The sequence below is a fragment of the Neovison vison genome, chromosome 7 (assembly GCF_020171115.1).
Source record: "Neovison vison isolate M4711 chromosome 7, ASM_NN_V1, whole genome shotgun sequence".
In the NCBI taxonomy this organism is placed as follows: Eukaryota; Metazoa; Chordata; class Mammalia; order Carnivora; family Mustelidae; genus Neogale; species Neogale vison.
Window position 1 is genome coordinate 12997511 of NC_058097.1, and position 18070 is coordinate 13015580.

General features: G+C 46.4%; 1 protein-coding gene across 1 annotated transcript in view; it reads right to left on the reverse strand.

Moving 5' to 3' along the window:
- The window catches only part of HYDIN (HYDIN axonemal central pair apparatus protein), a 326268-nt gene that overhangs the window by 118500 nt on the left and 189698 nt on the right, over positions 1–18070 (reverse strand). The window contains exons 24-29 of the mRNA XM_044255773.1: positions 8961–9098; positions 8176–8257; positions 5038–5157; positions 4564–4773; positions 2255–2392; positions 725–902 (exon numbers count right to left, since the gene is read on the reverse strand). Of these exons, the coding sequence (XP_044111708.1) occupies positions 725–902; positions 2255–2392; positions 4564–4773; positions 5038–5157; positions 8176–8257; positions 8961–9098 (866 nt within the window). The remainder of the gene's footprint in view (positions 1–724; positions 903–2254; positions 2393–4563; positions 4774–5037; positions 5158–8175; positions 8258–8960; positions 9099–18070) is intronic.

Genomic DNA, 18070 nt, shown 5'->3' on the forward strand with positions numbered 1-18070 from the left:
GATTTCAAGGAGCTTGAAGGAGTCACAGAGAAGAATGAGAACTTTGTTTTAACCCTTCACCTTGTACCCCATGTCGGGAAGAAAGAGCCAGAGAGTCCATGGCTGAGACAGATGCTCAGCTGAGCTTTGGGATTTGCCACGATGGAAGTCTTTTGGTCTAGAGGGATGGCTCCAGGGGCTAGATGTTACCAGAGAAACCTTGGGTAAGGTGTGGGCAGACAACTAATCAAAGGCTAAATTAGCCACTAAACTGTGTAATGCCAAACCACAGAAGGGGTCGGAACCTTGGTTGCCTTTCTGTACACTTTTCATTTTGTGATTTCTACTCCTTGGAGTAAAATCAGCCTTTTGCGTCAGTGGCTGTCTGTGAGTGTGCCACAGTGAGGACAATCAGGGACAGGCTGCAGCTGGAGGAAAAGGCCTTTCCAAGTGCAACTTCCTGATCCCTCTGGATTGCAGTTCCCCGATGGCAAAACTGGCCAGGGGTCTTAATTTTGGGACTGCCATGGACCATATCCTGTCTCATTAAACTCATTCCCCGGGTCAATTTCAATTCGAGGTTTTTTTTTGTTTGTTTGTTTTGTTTTTGGTAATTGAGGAATCACACAGAAGGAAACTAGTGAAGACCGCTAAGCAAATAATGGGAGTGCCAATCAACCTTCAAATAAACAAAGCAGAATGCTTTTGTTCCCCAGTGGGGAAATTCTATAGGGGGTAGAAATACCGCGGAGCTTCCTGGGGAGATCGAGGCAGATTCGGGGGAAAATTCCCTCTCCATGCAGAGTGATGTTTTCTGGGTCCAGGTGTGCAATCTGTATCTGGAAACTCCTCTGAAAGACCTCAGGTACTCCAGGTAAGTAGTAAACCTTCAGCTCCTGCTCTTGATGTGAACTGATAAAACCCTACGCAGCACAAAGACCAGAGAGAATGTTAATATTTACAATGGGCCCTGCTTCTGGAGACTTAATGGACAGGACAGTCCCAGAGGCCTGTTTCACTGCTAACCCTCCGTTCAGTCACATGAAGATACGTGAAAACAAGAAAGAGAACAGTAGGTAGTATATGTGAACGGGTATTTCATAAAAGAGGAAATATGAAAGGGGAATGAATGCATTAAGAGAGACTCATCCTCTTAAACCATCAGGGAAATGAAACTAGGAACATGATGAATTTTTTTAAATGACATATTGCCAAAAAGGACCAAATTTTGGTGAGGACATGCATCAAAAGAAACTTATATATGTCCGGTGGGAATGCCAGTGGTGAGGGGGAGGTAAAAAACACTGTGAGAAATCTTATCAAAATTGAACACATGCAAAGCACATGACCCAGAAATTTAACTCCAAGGAAAATTCCCCAGGACAATGTTTCCAACTGTACACAAGGAGACAGGTATGAGAATATTTGTAACAGGATTGTTTGTAACAGCAAAATTTTAGGGGAAAAAAAAATCCCAGATGTGCTGACAAGAAAAAGAAAGACTGCTTTCAATATAGTTAAAGAAGGGATATTATTTAATGGTGAAAATAAATGAACTACAGCTACATGCAACAATGTACACTGGTCTTAGAAACACAATATTGAGGGGGGAAAAAAGCTAAAGGCACAAGCTGCCATTACCAGTGCCATTTTCACAAAACTCTAGATAAAGCATAATCTGATAAAGCAAAATGTCCAAGTTTTAGGATCAAGAATAGCTGTCTGTTTTGTTTACTACACTATGCCATCCCCAGTGGCAAGAAAGTGCCTGGTCATAGCAAGTGCTTAAAAGTTTGGAAAAATTCATAAACTAAAAGCAGTTTAAGGATGTATCCATGAGTAATAAAACTGTAGTTTAAAAAGGAAAGAGTAAGTCCAAGTGGGGAGGAGGTCCCTGGCTTCAAGGAATTACAAGGGAAGTGTGAGGACGTGAGTGGAAACAAACCACTCTTATAATCATGGAAAAAAAAAAAAAAAACCCAAACCATTGGGTTAGACTCTCTTGTTCACAGGGGAATCCCTTGTGCCTGGGCAGTGCCTGGCTCATGCAAGACTCAATAAATCCTTGCTTAATAAATGAGTAAAGTGCTTGGACTGATTGATTGATTGATTATTGCTGAGAACTCCATTTGTTGTTAAAAAAAAATCACACCCATTATAGTGGCAGTGAGCATCTAACATAATCCCACATTCCACGGGCGCGTGGCTTGTAGGTTTGAACTTGGGTCCTCCCTACCATTGCCCCACAGCCATCGTGGGCAAGGAGGCTACTTACCGAAACAGGCAGGATTAGGGGCACTCCAGGCAGAAGGTGGTCTGGTGAAGACAGGGGGTCAGTCAGAACCTTGAACTCAAAGCCAACTTTGCCAGTGTTCCTCAGTGTGATCTCATTCTCTGAGATGTGGTCGAACAGCTGGAGATGAGAAGGAGGGGGACTGCCGTCAGCCACCCTTTGGGATGCTGCTATTATCCTGGCAAAGGGCGGTGGACAAATAAACCTCACAGACACGGATTTCATTTTTCATGATCTAGACGCTGGCCAGTCCACATTTTACTATCACCAAGGTGGTCCCTGGGGTGGGAGGAGCACCAGACCCTGGAAGCCTTGGCTCCACATTAGCTCTACTGATGACAAGTTCAGGTTAGTGGGGCTGCGTGTGGGGGTGTCTAACCCTCCGCACCACAGAGACTCATAATGGAGGATCTTAAAAGTAAACTTTCCCATATTAACATTTATTTTTTGGATGAGATTTGCATTCAGAATTAGGATTTTTCTATTTATAGGGAAAGACATGGTGTAATTGGCAAAACATACTCACTAACACAGCTCAGCAGCTAATCAGCAGGGTCAATAACCACAGACTGAGGCCACTTTGGGGGTTCTCAGGATAGGCTAGGGGAAGGACTAGCTGTTTCAAAGAATATACTGTAAGCTGAGCCAGAACTACTTGCCCAGAAGACTCTGGAGATAAAGAATGAAAGAGAATTCCATTTGGTCAACCCAGTGGAGAAAGTCTCAACATGAGTCAGGTGAATTGCTTCTAGGCACAATCTTTAACCTATAAACACACGCACACCCACAATTCAGTAATTCTACATGCAGGAGCTGTATAAAGGGGGGGTATCTAATTCCCATTATAATTTGGTAGGAGATATGGTTTCTGAGAACATAGTACAAATCTCATTGGGAAAAGAAGGTGTACAGACATAGAATTAACAATTATTCTAAACCAAAAACTAGAATGTACATTATTTGATGGCAAAGACTATACTTAAATGCTAAGAGAATGTGAAGTAAGAGGAAAAAAAAGTAGAGGTTGGAGGGGGTGCTGAGTCTGACAGTATGTGAGCCTTGGGGTTGGCAGAGTAGACAAGAGGGATAATATAAGAAGAAGTATTGGGGCAGGGAGGGCTGGGAAGTAGTAGGGTCGGCATGTAAACTAGTTTGGGCACAAATGGATGAACGGGCTTGAAGGGGAAACTGTAATAAGTGAAATTTAATCTATAAGGAGCATCAGTTAATAGAGGGGCTTAGGAGACCCTCACTCAGGTGGAAGAGCTTGACTCTGATCCAGTGGGTGACAGAGAAAGGGCCTCAGGATTGGAGGCGTCCCTGCCCCATGCATAGGACTGTCCAGAGACTTGACTTAAATGACCATAACCACCTAGGAGACAGGCACTGCCACCCCATTCTTACTTTATAGATGAGGGGCACTGTGGCTTGGAGAGGTCTTGATACGTTCAAGGTTCTGAGTAGGAAGTCAGGCTGGGGGGACATCCCAGTTCTTCTGACTACAGAACCACACTCCTTTCTCAGTGCTATGTTGCTTTCCCAAATGCTGCTGGGGTTAACTGTTGCGGGACTTGAGAAGATGAAAATGCAGGTTTGGGAAAGTCTGTGTAGCAGTGCTGTGTAGATGCGTTGGTGGCGGAAGCGAGGAGTTGATGTAATCCCTTCTTCCGTGGGGTCCTCAGCCTCACCTGGGGGCCTGACAGCTTGAGAGAGTCATCTTTCTCAAGGCCCCACCCCAGACCTACCGAATCAGAATCGGCCCTGAAGCAGATTCCTGGGGGACTCATGCACACGTTACGGGTTGAGCAGGACTGCTGTCCTATCTCAGGACCGGCATGAGAAGCCCCCGAGCCCTGAGAACCTCAGTAGCCATGGGAAGGGCACACTGATGCCGAGGGATCCCGCTAGATGGATTAGAAAGCCCCGAGGCCGGCAAGGACGGAGAGGCGGTAGCGAGTAGCAAGAGCGCAGCGGCAAGTGCCTTGGAGATGGTAAGCTTAAGGGACTGAGAAGGTGACGGCGCTGTTGGAAGAGAAGCAGGGGTCGGCGTGGGCTTCTGGATTGCAAGGGAAGGCATCTACTATGAATTCCAGAAGACACAGGAGCAGGTGAAAAATGCCCGGCCAACAGCTGGCGGTGAGGTGATGAGGCTTAGGGAGGCAGATCAGGGATCAAGGTCGGGGTGGTGGCGAGACTGTGATGATCCGAGGTTCCAGGGGACGTCAGAGCACAGAACTCTGTGCGACGTTTGAGGAGAAACTGGGAAGTCCCCTCCCTGTAGTTGGCAATACCTGTAACCCGTAGTTAATATCCTTGGTGTCGAAGGAATAGTTGACCAGGGAAGCCTCTCCCTTCAGCATTATCTCATAGGTGGGCCCTCCTTCCACTTCGCACAGGGCTTTAGCCTGTGCAACGATGTCACAGTGTCCATAGAAGGTGACTGACATCTGGTGGCTACTGTGCGGCTGCAGCACTCCGTAGAGGGGCAGAATATCAAACACCTGGAACACCAAACACCGGTAAGTCACCCTGCGGGAGGGCCTCAGTCGGGATGAAGGTAGGGTAAGCTTTAGTCAATTTACGGGTTAAGTCCTGACCTTAACTTGTTTGACTCCGTGAAAGGTGGCTCGCCCAGCACCCTGCATGTAAGTCATAACAATCGGGGGCACAGTGGTCTGCCAAGGTTTACGTTTCCAACTTGGGTCAGGGGCTCAGCAAGCAGAGTCAGTCTCAAGTGACTTCAGGGCCCAGAAGGTGTTACTTACTTCTTCGATCCCAATGGAAAATATTTCTTCCCGCTCCAGGATCCATGGGGGTTCCTGAATCTCCACCTGGCTCGGGTTTGGGTCTGTTTTTTCTGTTTCATCAGAGTTGAGGTTTAATCCCTAGAAATTAGAGGTGTGGGGAAAAGCTAGCAAGCATTCACGACAGGTCCTCCATGTGCTGCTCTCCGCTCAGTGACAGAAAACTGAAGTATATTGTTCATACCGTAAAAATGCTACATGTTTCCTCTTATGGAGATCAATGGAAAAGTGCCCAAAATACATACATAAGGATGTGCACTGCAGAACTCCTTAAAACAGCAAAACTTTGGAAGCAAATGAAATGCCTATCAACGGGGGATCACTTCAAATGAAGAGGGTGTGGCACCTGCATCCACGGAGGATGGTTCAGTGTATATTTCGGGACTGGGAATCATATGCACAGCGTATTATGGAGTGAAAAAGCAGTTCCACTTCTGTACAATTGCATGCACCCAGGGATCACACCTGAAGGTATAAGCATGTGCAAATTCATTCAGAGATCAAAGAGTTAGCGGGGAGGTTGTCTGCTAAATTTGCGGTACCACTTTTCCATAAGTGGTGGCATTGTGAGGAAATTATCGCTTTCATTTTTCTGTATTGTTGAGTTTTCTAGGACAAACCTCTTTGAACATAGAAAAAAGAAAACATTTAAAAGACAACTGTTTTACATATACACATGTATTCTAAAAATCTGGAAAACATAGAAAGCTTCAAAGAGAAATAGAAATCAATTACTAAGTTACACTAAGTTATACGTATACATGTGTGGGCGTATAATGTGTTTATATAAGGGTATCTTGTCCGTGTTCTGACTTGTCAGTTGATAAGAATGCTGCCATCCATGTGACTAAATATTCTTCCCAAGGATCACCTAACATACTTTTTACAAAGAGAACATGTAGCCAAAAGGTACATGAAAAGATGTTCATCAGCACTCGTCATCAGGGAAATGCAAATTGAAACCACAATCAGTTCTTACCTCATATCTGTCATAATGGCTACAGTCACAAAACACAAGCAACAAGTGTTGGTGAGAATGTGGAGGAAAAGGAACCCTTGTGCGCTGTTGGTGGGAATGCAAACTGGTGCGGACAATGGAAAACAGTGTGGAGGTTCCTCAAAAAATTAAAAATAGAATCGTCATATAATCCAGTAATTCCACTACTGGGTATTTACCCAAAGAATATGAAAACACTAACTCGAAGGGATAGATGCACCCCCATGTTTACTGCCGTATTACTTACAATAGCCAAATTATGGACGCACCCAAGTGTCTACTGATAGACGAATGGATAAAGAAGGGGGGGGGGAGGGATCACCAATGGAATATTACTCAGCCCTAAAAAAGAATCACATTTTGCCATTTACAGCAACATGGAATGAGTATAATGCTAAGGAGGTCAGTCATCAGAGAAAGGCAAATACTATCTGATTTGACTCATATGTGGAATTTAAGAAACAAAGCAATTCTACAAAAAAAAAAAAAAAAAAAAAAAAGAAGAGACAAACCACGAGGCAGACTCTTCACCACAGAGAACAATCAGGTGGTTCCCAGAAGGGAGATGGGCGGGAGGATGGGTGAAACAGGGGGTGAGGACAAAGCGCACACTTCACACGACGAGCACCGGGCCGTGAAGAGACTTGTTGAGTCACAGAGTGTCAACATAGTGTGCAACCCACATCGTTGGGTCACTATGTTGTACACCTGAAGCTGATGAGCACTGTATGCTAACTCTATTGGAATTAAAATAAAAAATAAAAACAGAACATGGATTTATTTTACTTAATATATCAGAGGCTGCTCTAAATCAGTATTAGAGAACTTCCTCGTTTTTTTAAAAAAAGATTTTTAATACTCTGGTTTTTCTTCAGACTGCATAAATCTTTTGCCTTTATAGAAAAAAAGATTTTCGGGGTGCCTGGGTGGCTCAGTGGGTTAAAGCCTCTGCCTTCAGCTCAGGTCATGATCCCAGGGCCCTGGGATCGAGCCCCGCATCGGGCTCTCTGCTCAACAGGGAGCCTGCTTCCTACTTTCTCTCTCTGCCTGCCTCTCTGCCTACTTGTGATCTCTCTCTGTCAAATAAATTTTAAAAAATCTTTTAAAAAAAGATTTTCTAGTATTGCTTTGTGCAGCTACAATTTGGTTTATTTAGCAAGTCTCCTATATGGAGTAAAGTTGTTTCCAATTTTTCTTACTTTTACCACCAAAGCTTCAGTGTACAAGGAGAGTCCATGTCTACGAGAGCATAAAGGCGTATCCAGAGAAGAGTAACCTAGCAGAACAACTGTGCATTTTAAATTTTGATACACTCTCCAAATCGTATTTCATGGAGGCTATGCCACTTCATAATTACCTAGAAAGCATGAAAATGCTTGCTTACTCCCACTCTGCCACTATGGAGACAAACTCTATTTTATTTTTATTTTTTAAAAAATATTTTATTTATTTATTTGCCAGAGCGAGAGAGAAAGAGGGAACACAAGCAGGGAGAGTGGCAGGCAGAGGCAGAAGCAGGGACTCAATCCTAGGGCCCTGGGATCATGACCTGAGCTGAAGGAAGACGCTTAACCTACTGAGCCACCCAGATATCCCAACAAACCCTATTTTAAAAGATTTTATATTATCCATGGAGATATGCTAATTTATTTTTCCAATTTTTTTGCTATTTCCAAAGTGTTGTGACAAACGTCGTTGCACCTAAATCTTTATATCGCCAATGATTTCCTTAGGCCATCCTTCTAGAAGAATTTCAGGGTATGAATTTTTAAAATCCTTTGCTCTCCCCTTTGTTTTCACTATGGGATGACTGAGGAGAATCTTTCTCCTTTTGTAGGCTCTATCTAGGAGCTGGGAAGAATGCCTTGGGTTACAGATAACCAGCTTTTTCATTAAAGAGAAAAATCTATGTGCTGAGGTGTGTGGCTCTCAGTGGGATGCTGGCTCTGGGGGTGTTTGGTTGGGAAGTGACCCGGATGACATTCCCCAGGCTCATCCCACCCAAACCCAAACATGACACTTGCCATTGCTCCTGCCTCTGTTTTTCCTTTAGAGTAAGGACCCTCGGCTTGCCAAGACATGCTGTGGACTGAAAACTGTACATCGGAGATGACCACAGTGGGCACTTGTACATTCTTGTTTTCTCTTTCTTCACACCCGACACCTTCATCTGTGAGGACAGTCCTGGAGAGTTGAATGAGATGTGTTGAATAACTCATTCAGCAATCATCGCAACACGGTCTTCAGCTACGTTGTAGACCCACCTTCCTCTCTCCCCTATTGTACCCCAAAAGATAAGTGGGTTCTCACTCAAAGGATGCTTTTCTCAAGAGGCCAGCTGGGCAGTGCTGTTACTCCCTGCCCTCAAACATGGACTCTGGGACATCAGGCTGGCCAATTTCCCATAGACTCCAACCCTTCTTTCCTGGCCTAATGAGCCTATGACCAAATTATGAGAAATTCTGGGAAGCTCTAGCAATTCTCCAGACAATTTGCTGTGTCCCCAGAGCTCCATGTTAACTTTCGTTATTTACTGGAGCATTTTATTGTGAGGATATACTGTTTGGTCAATTGCCATATCCTCTTTAGCTTGCTACACTTGACCTGACCCTGGCCGCAGACCTGGGACGGATGGAGAGAGCCGTGTGATGGGAACGGCTTAGTCCTCCAGGGCTCAGGAAGCTGTGACTTCCGGAGAGCAGAAATGATTTTCTACTCTATCCCAGAAGCACGGTTGAGGGCGTCATGCGTGGAAAGCCCTCACTAAAATGCTGACTAGTGAGTGGCCAGTTGAATAAATAAGGGATGAGTTTGAGAACGTAAGTCCGTGTGGAGGAAAGAAATTGCTATTTTGAAAAACCCCATCTGGCTTTGCATTGGCACTTACTTAACAAAATCGTTCAGATCCATCTCGGGGGATTCTGTCGCTGGCACTGCTTGCAAGCTGGCAGAAGTTGAGGTGAGCGGGATGGACTCTGCCTGGGACAGGGGGGCACTGTAGGCCTTCCTCGGCCGTGACACAAACCTACAAAGGCAGGGGGGCCACAGGCACGCGTCAGCGTTTCCCAGCCAAGAATCTACCAAGTTTCTGAAATCAAAGGAGCGTTAGTGAGTGGAGGGGCCTGGCTCCTTTTCCAGCTGTGTGGGTGCCAGTTGGTTACTGCAGATCGCAGCCTCTGAGGCGGTGCCTCTTGGAAACAGATGCATTGGCGATCAAAGCTTAAGCCAGGGGCTTGTGTTCTGAAGAAAGAACCAGCCACCACCACCTGTCAGGGCTGCACCGTACTCCACCCGAACCCCACCCACCCCTCTCCCTAAGACCCTGAAGAAGAGCGCAAAAGCTCCTTCCGTCTTCTTCCATGAGCTTCCGTTGTGGTTTACTGCAGGCCAGATGTCTCAAGTTGACATTCTCGTGAATGGGTGAATTCTGATTCGGCAGGTCTCAGACAGGGCCCAGGAGTGCGATTTTTAACAGGCTTCCCAGGTGATTCTAATGTACAGCCAGATTTCGAACCCATGCTGGGTAGGGATGGCTAAGGACTGGCGCTGATAATTAATAGGCTAGCACTCGGGCTTCCCAGCGAGGGTCAGTGCTGATGAGCGGAGGACAATTCCGAGCACTCATTAAATCACCCCAGGTCAGCAGAGATGCCCAGGGAGACTCGGCCGAGCTGCCCCAGATCATAACACTCTCTCATCCAACATTTGCACACTCCTGGGATGTTGTGCTACATGGGTGGGGGGGGGTGCCCATGGGAATATCTGTAAAGGAAAAATTCAATGCTGTACTGTGTCTGCAGACCTGAGGACAAACAACACCTCCGAGGAGGATCGTGATACCTGAACAATTGGAAGTGAGAGGTCTCTGGAGACAAACAAAGGAGCCTGGGGGAGTGGCCCCATGGCTCACATACGAAGCCATAAGGAGACAGGGAAGCCTTTGTCATAGTGAAGGCTTTAATTTATCATTCAAATAAAAAACCTGCTCCAAAACAACTGAAATAGAATGTTGGTGGTTTGGGGGCTCGGATTTCATTTTACCCTCAGGAACAGATGATTACTTTCCTGTTATGCTGACCCCAAGAGGATTAGGTTTGGTTATTTTTTAAAAGAGCGTAGTAGCAAACAAGGAAAATCAATATTGCTCCGATTCCAGAGCTCCCCATACGAGCATCCCCAGAGAAGCCAGGAAAGAAACCTTCTCCCTTCAGCTGGGACAGATCACATGGACATCGGACACCCTGTCCGTCAGCCACACTGGTTTGGGCCCGGAGGCTTCCCCTCCTCCTATTTTATTTTCAACTCTTGGGTAAGTTAGAATCGATAACACTCTTTTGTGCTGCAGACTTAAAAAGTGCTCCGTCTTTTTTGCTCGTCTCCCTTCACCGGAAGCAGGGATAACGGTTCGAGCATGTTTGTTTCAGTTGAGATGCTGCGCTGTGGTCCAGGTGATAACGCGGAGACCGAAGGGTGCGTGTTCGTTGTGCGCTGGCGTCGGGGCAGGCAGCCACGGTCTCCGGGTGGCTGGGGGGCATGTGTCGGGTGGGGAACAGCCTTGCAGGAGACACAGTGACCTCTAAACCAGTGATTCCCTGCACCTGGATTCTGGGAGTGTGCCTACAAAGGGTGAAAACCACCCCTGACTGGACTAAAGGCGTTTGTTTGGCTCCTGTGTTGCCGCATGCATGGATATACACACCGACAGCTGTAGCTAGCACACTGTTACACCTCTCTCGCCGGAACGATGCCCCCACTCACTGGAAGCTCTGGGTGTCGGCTGCCCCTTTGTCTGGCTCATTGGTAGGAATTGCCTTCCCTGACCCTGAGATGCCTGGGAGGTTATGCCCTCCCTCCCCTTCGGGTGCCATCTGCAGGCTAGGATAGCTAGATGAGAGTGAGGGCTCTGACTGGGACAGACTCAGAGGCAATTTACACTCCAGAGCTCTCCATGGGGTTGGGCAGATGCCCTAGTTCTCCCCTTGCCCTAACTCATTTTTCTTACTCTCTCACAGTTTCTCCGGAGAGCCTCCCTTGATAAGCACCTGCCCAAGAATCAGCATCTCCGACTCTGTTTCTAGGGAGACCACCGCAGCACTGCATGCTTATCAAAGATCAGAAAGCCAGATCTTGCTTCAAGGGACCCAGAGGCCAGTGGGTCAGGGTCAGAGACATAGGGACGGGTATCATTCAGAATATGAGTGCTCCGGGACGCCTGGGTGGCTCAGTTGGTTGGACGACTGCCTTCGGCTCAGGGCGTGATCCTGGAGTCCCGGGATCGAGTCCCACATCGGGCTCCCAGCTCCATGGGGAGTCTGCTTCGCTCTCTGACCTTCTCCTCGCTCATGCTCTTTCTCACTGTCTCTCTCTCTCAAATAAATAAAAAAAAAAAAAAAAAAAAAAAAAAGAATATGAGTGCTCCAACAGCAAGACGTGTGGAGTGCCCAGTGATTCAGTTCAAGGCTGGGGGTGGGAGGGGTCAGACAGCCTGGGTTTGAACTCTGGCTTCCCTGTACACACACTGTGTCACCTGGCTACTGTGCCGGTGATAGAGTTCCCCTCACCTGATTGTTTGAGGCTTACACTGGACCCTCAGCAGGGTGCCTGAGTCAGGGCAGAAGTCCAATGCCCTGAGCTGCTCTTGTGTTCGGCTGACTGGGGAACACCTTCATTGTTGGAATTCAGATGAATGCCCTCCCTGCCTCCCTCCCTTCCTCTAACTCCACTCATCACAAGCCTGCTCCACATTAGACTGGCCCCTGTTTTCTATCTCTAAGTGGAGACTGGAATCATTGCTTTAAGTCAAGTGAAAAGGAGGCAAGTTCCAGAGCCCCTCTAGGCACAAAGTCCCAACCACGTTTCCTTATTTATTGCCTGGCTCTGTAGTCTTACAGTTGCTGAACCTCCCACATCGGGAAGCAAATGACAGATGGGGCTGGCTCAGTGCCTTCCATACCAGCTCGTCCCAGCTCTGGCACATGAGAAGAGGAAGCAAACTGCAAACACATACCCATTATGAAAGCAGCCTGCCTTAGCCCTTTGACTTGATCGTGTCCCAGAATGCTTCCAACTGGTCATCTATGCTAAGGGGGATGTTGGCAGAACATCAATGAGTAGCCAAAGTTCAAGTTTTAACCCCCACACCTTTGGGGGTAAAATCATATTTTTAAAGGTTCTCGAAAGGAGTTGCAGTTGAAGCTTCTAGAACAGTGGTTCCTCCTGTGGCTGTTCATTGGAATCACATGCCGAACTGTAACATCAGCTGATGCCTGAGTCCCAACTGCAGAGAATCTGATTCACTTCGAGTCAGGATATTTAAAAGCTTCCAACATGATTCGGCTATGCACTCAAGGCCAAGTACAAGGACAAAGAAGATGGTGGCAAGAAGGTCACAAAAATTGGTGGTCAAACAAGAGCCTTCTTGTTATGGTCTGAATGTTTGTGTCCTCCCCAGATCTTGTATGCTGGGATCCTAACCTGTAAGGCGATGGTATTAGGAGGTAGGCCTGCTGAGAGGTGATTATGAAGCAGAAGCTTCATGAGGGGATTCATGCCCTTATCCAGGAGAGCCCAGAGAACGAGCTCGGCCCTTCCACCTTAAGCATACAGCAGAAAGACCCCATCGGTGAACCAGGAAGCAGTTCTCACCAGACACCAAGTCTGTCTGCGTCATCTGCGGGGCTTCTCAGCCTTCGAAACTGTGAGAGATGGATGTGTGGTGCTTGGATTGGTATAGCATCCAAACAGACTAGAACAGGACCGAGGTAGGTACCTGCAGCCAACACAACTTACTCTCCACCTGGTACTGTATGAAACACTCCATAAGGTCTGCCTGATTAAATCTTCAGAATAGCTCAATGAAGCAGGTACTGCGATGGTCCTCGGTCTTCAGGTGACAAAACAGAAGCTCAGAGAGCCAGTAAGTTAGCCTGGCTCCAGAGCTCACTCTTCACCAGTTTGCTGGACAGTCCACCTCTTTAATGGGCAAGGGCTTCTCCTTGGTCACGTCTGCCACGCCAGGCCCATGGCAGTGCCTCACAGGCTTTCTCATTTTAGGGGTAATTGAAAGCCACAACGTAAAGAACAACGTATTGTCTAGAACCCTTCTTTTGGATGATGAGGGGTCCATCCTGATTGTAATCTAGGTAAGGAAAAGCCAGCCACATTTGACCTTGCCTTGAAGTGACTTCCCACGGAGTTTTGCTGCAAGGTGAGTGGTGGAGGAATGTACCCAGATCTCCCTGACGGTCTCCAGAGGGATTTCTGTGAGAAATGGCCACTTCTATAAAAGCTCCAGAAGATGTCCCCACTGCTACATACTCTTCGAAAGATGGCAGAACAGGTAGGCAGGCTGTGAAATCTCCCTTGTAATCAGTTTCAAAGCCCTTTAGAAATACTTTCAAAACAGGATGGTTTTTTTCAAGTTGATTTCTTTTACTGTTGGGTCTTCAGGAGACGTAGCTAGCTGTGGGGCATTTTAATTAATATGAACACACAGATAGATCAGGTAGGCCCTTTTAAAGAACCAGATCACTAAATGAACGAAGCAGACATAGCCCTAACTCAGGTTCAAATACGCACTGACGCTTTCCACTGATTTCTTTAGAAGCCAGCTTTGCTCACACTGAACGTCTACGAGGCTGATACCCGCCGCCAGCGCTGGAGGCACTGGGTAGATGCCTTAAAAAGAATGACTCTATAATAAGGTGACTGGAGTTCTACTGTAGCAACATTAAAGCAGGACGAAAAGTTTCATAACACTCAAAACTGAAATGAAAAACAGCTCAGTTCATTTCCCGATGGGGTAATGGATGTGGTATCTCAGGAAATTGGATGAAACGGTGGCAAACAGAAGTAGACGACAGGATCCCTTCCAGTGATCACCTTAAGTTAAATATGAAATGAGCAAAAAGCCTACCCTCTTCAAAGCTCTCCTTCAAAGGCTCTTGGCCTTGATCTCTTGCAGACTCACTACACAGGAACTTGTCTCTGGAAGCTCAGACTTGAGAGATGGCTACAGTCTTCCCATCAGTCCCAGAGGCTAATCTGACCCCTGGGTCAGATAAATTCACTGGCCTATCATAGCAGGAGAGGAGATCCTATGTGGATGGGCTACAGGATCCAGGCTGTGAGAGGCCTGATGAGGGAGGCCTGGGAAGCTTCTAGGGGGCATCACCATGGAGTATAAGCAGGTTAGCTGGAGGCTGGCCTCACACTGTTCTCTTTCACGAGGGGCTTAAGTTTATAAAGAGTGTCACATTTATAATGGGAGGTGAGGCAACATTCGCTTTATTATTATAAAATTTGGAAATTTGGCCACAGACATGTACAGAGGCAAGGCCCAGGGGGAAGACAGTCATCTCCAAGCCAAGAAGAGGGCCTAGAACAGATCTTTCCCTCATGGCCCACAGAAGGAACTAACCCTGCCAACACTTAGATCTCAGGTTTCTAGCTTCCAGAACTGTGAGAAAATACATTGTTTTAGCTTTCCAGTCTGAGGTAAACTAGCAAAATAATATAAAATAGCACACTAATATGAACGTTCAATGTTCCTTCGAACTTTCTCTGTGGGAATTCCTGTTAGTTTATCCAGACCTCAAAATTTAAAACAAGTATATATATATATTTTTTTTAAGTAAATATGTATATATATTTAAATTGGCATTTTAGCCCACTATATTACTAGAAATGGAACTGTTTCCCTCTAATTTAAAAACAAATTCCCCTTTCTTGGTTTATGTAGCCACTTTTTTCTTTCTCAGCCTTCTTTGCCTAGACCTCTAATTCTGCCAACTCTTCCAATCAGAGTCCCCTTCCTGGGCCTCCTCGAACCACAGAATGCTAACCTGAGAAAGCACCTTATCCTGATAACCCCAGCAGCTCATCAGCAGAGTGGAAAGAAGAAAGACCAAGACGACAAAACTGCATATCCCACAAACTTACCGCATGTCGTCACAGGGCAACTGATTTCCACCCTCATCTTTGCCATCCCCAGTTTCTGCCAGAAGTTCTTAAATGAACAGATGGGGCTGAGGGCCATCTGTAAATGATTTGTGAGGAGCTAAGTGTCTATGACAGAGATTTTCAAATCTGTTACTTTTTTTTCCCTTTTTTTAAGCGCATCTGTGAAGTCCTGCTCACTGGGAACTATTTCTATTGTTTACTCGGTGTCATGTAGCACTGGGCTACCCACCAGGTTGTGCTGAAGGAGCCCGATTTCTACACTGATTCTTGTTCTGTAGTGGCGGTGGGTGCATAGTCACGGACCTTTATTGTCATCTTCTCCAGGCCCAAACCCTCTTTGTCCTTCTACTGCCAAATCTGGACTGTTTCCCTCCTCACCCGACAGCACTATCTCCCACTCACCTAGTTACTTGAACTGAAAATCCTGGCACTGACCTTGACAGAACCTCTTCTTCCTCCTCCCAACCAGCCCCTCAGCAAGTCCTGTTCGGGCCTCCTCTAGCGTACCTCCCACCTCGCTACAGGCCATGATGGTGCTCACGTTCCCGAGGTCCTTGGGTCTTCATTAAATGAACCTTCATTTAAATGAAAGATGGATATCCAGTAATGGGATATATAGAAAAATGCTCTTTGATATGTCAGTAAAGACAGCAGTCAAGGCAGGGGCTTTGCACTCAGTGCACACCCAGAGTCCGGGTCCATTGTGGGAGCTCAATGTCAAGGGAAGGATGTTAGTACTTCCCAGGACTGTCATGTGACGTGAGCTAAGATACGTAATAGGGCTGTAACTGTGACTGGCACATGATCAACACAATTATCATTATTTCCACGGTCAAAACTACAGAATCTTCCTCTAATGCTTTTACTATGCAGGTTCGGCCTTACACAATGGTCTATAGGAAATAATTGCCATGGGAGACACATTTTGCTCAGGAAGGCTGTTAAAAGAGGTTTTTCTCTCAGTAAAGATACAGATTTGTTCACTGTATTGGTGGTCCAATCCTAAGGTTTCAAAGATGGGGATGTTGTCGTTCACATGGAAGGTCAAAGCTGCAGAAGCAGAGAAGGTGATGGTGCTTCGAAGCTGGAGTCTGTGCTCCATGGTGACAGGGCCATGGTGCAAGAAAAAGGCACAGGGCCTCACATGAGCTGCCTTTCCAGTCTGAGGGGCCTAGCAGCTTACCACGTCCCTGGGGCACTGCTAGGGTCCCTCAGATAGCCTTCCAAAAACCAGCTGCCAAATTTCATAATCAGATGCCCATTTCTTTGGCTTGAGACTCACCAGGGGAACACAAGGCATCTGATTGGTCATTGTGGTGGGCATCTTTGCTCTTGGCTACCTGGGATCCAGCATCCCTTTCTTGGCACAGGTGCCTCATGCTCCCCTCTGACAATGAGCCTGACTCTCACTTGCAGCCCAACTCCAGGGCACCACTGGGTTCCCCAGGCCTCAGCTGAGGAACCAACCACAGCCAGAGAGTTGCAGCAAAACATTTGCCAGTTGCTCATTGCAGAGAAAGAGCCTCTACCTCTTCTCCCTGGACTTGAACCTGGCATATGAGAGCTGGCACTGCTGGAGCTCGTGAGTCATCTTGCCGCTGTGTGTGCGGGATCTGCCCGAAAGTGGAGCTGACACAGCAGATGGTAGAGCAAAGAGATGGTGGGAGAGACGGGAGGGCCAGGTGACACTGCCTGACCTTGGTTCAAGCTGTGCCTGAATCCCACACCTAGACACTTTCTGTTACACAGGCCAAGGCATTTTTTTTTTTTTAAAGTTAGACTCTCATTTGCTAAAAATTAGAACCAAAAAGTTCCTTCTGGCATTATAAGGTAGTCAGTATTGAAAAATCCATTTTTAGAAGCTAATTTGGACTGGCAGAGAGTGGAGGAAGCATGAGTGCTTGGGGCCGGCAGAGCCGGGGAGTCTGGTAGGTTGAATAAGGAGCATCCTCCCCATGTCCCTGTTGGAATCCCCTTAACCTGTGAATGTTTCCTGGGGTAGCAAAAGAGGGACTTTTCAGATGTGATTAAGTAAAGTCTTGAGACGGGGCGATGGATCTGGGAGAGGCCAATGGTATAATCACAGGTGTCCTTACAAGGGGGAGGCAGAGCGTGATACGCCTGCCGAGAGTAGAGAAGGGCATGTGGTGATCTCAGCAGAGAGAGAATGATGAGAAGACACTGAGGTAATCTCTTCGATACCAGCCACAGCAACTTCTTTCAAGATATGTCTCCAAAGGCAAAGGAAACAAAAGTGAAAATAAACTTTTGGGACTTCATCAAAATCAAAAGCTTCTGCACAGCAAAGGAAACAGTCAAAAAAACAAAGAGGCAACCCACAGAATGGGAGAAGATATTTGCAAATGACAGTACAGACAAAAGGTTGATATCCAGGATCTATAATGAACTCCTCAAACTTAACACACACGAAACAGGCAAACATATCAAAAAATGGGCAGAAGATATGAACAGACACTTTTCCAATCAAGACATACAAATGGCTATCAGACACATGAAAAAATGTTCATCATCATTAGCCCTCAGGGAGATTCAAATTAAAACCACATTGAGATATCATCTTACACCAGTTAGAATGGCCAAAATTAACAAAACAGGAAACAACATGTGTTGGAGAGGATGTGGAGAAAAGCGAACCCTCTTACACTGTTGGTGGGAAAGCAAGTTGGTGCAGCCTCTTTGGAGGACAGTGTGGAGATTCCTCAAGAAATTAAAAATAGAGCTTCCCTATGACCCTGCAATTGCACTCCTGGGTATTTACCCCAAGGATACAGATGTCGTGAAAAGAAGGGCCATCTGTACCCCAATGTTTATAGCAGCAATGGCCATGGTCGCCAAACTATGGAAAGAACCAAGATGCCCTTCAACGGATGAATGGATAAGGAAGATGTGGTCCATATACACTATGGAGTATTATGCCTCCATCAGAAAGGATGAACACCCAACTTTTGTAGCAACATGGAAGGGACCGGAAGAGATTATGCTGAGTGAAATAAGTCAAGCAGAGAGAGTCAATTA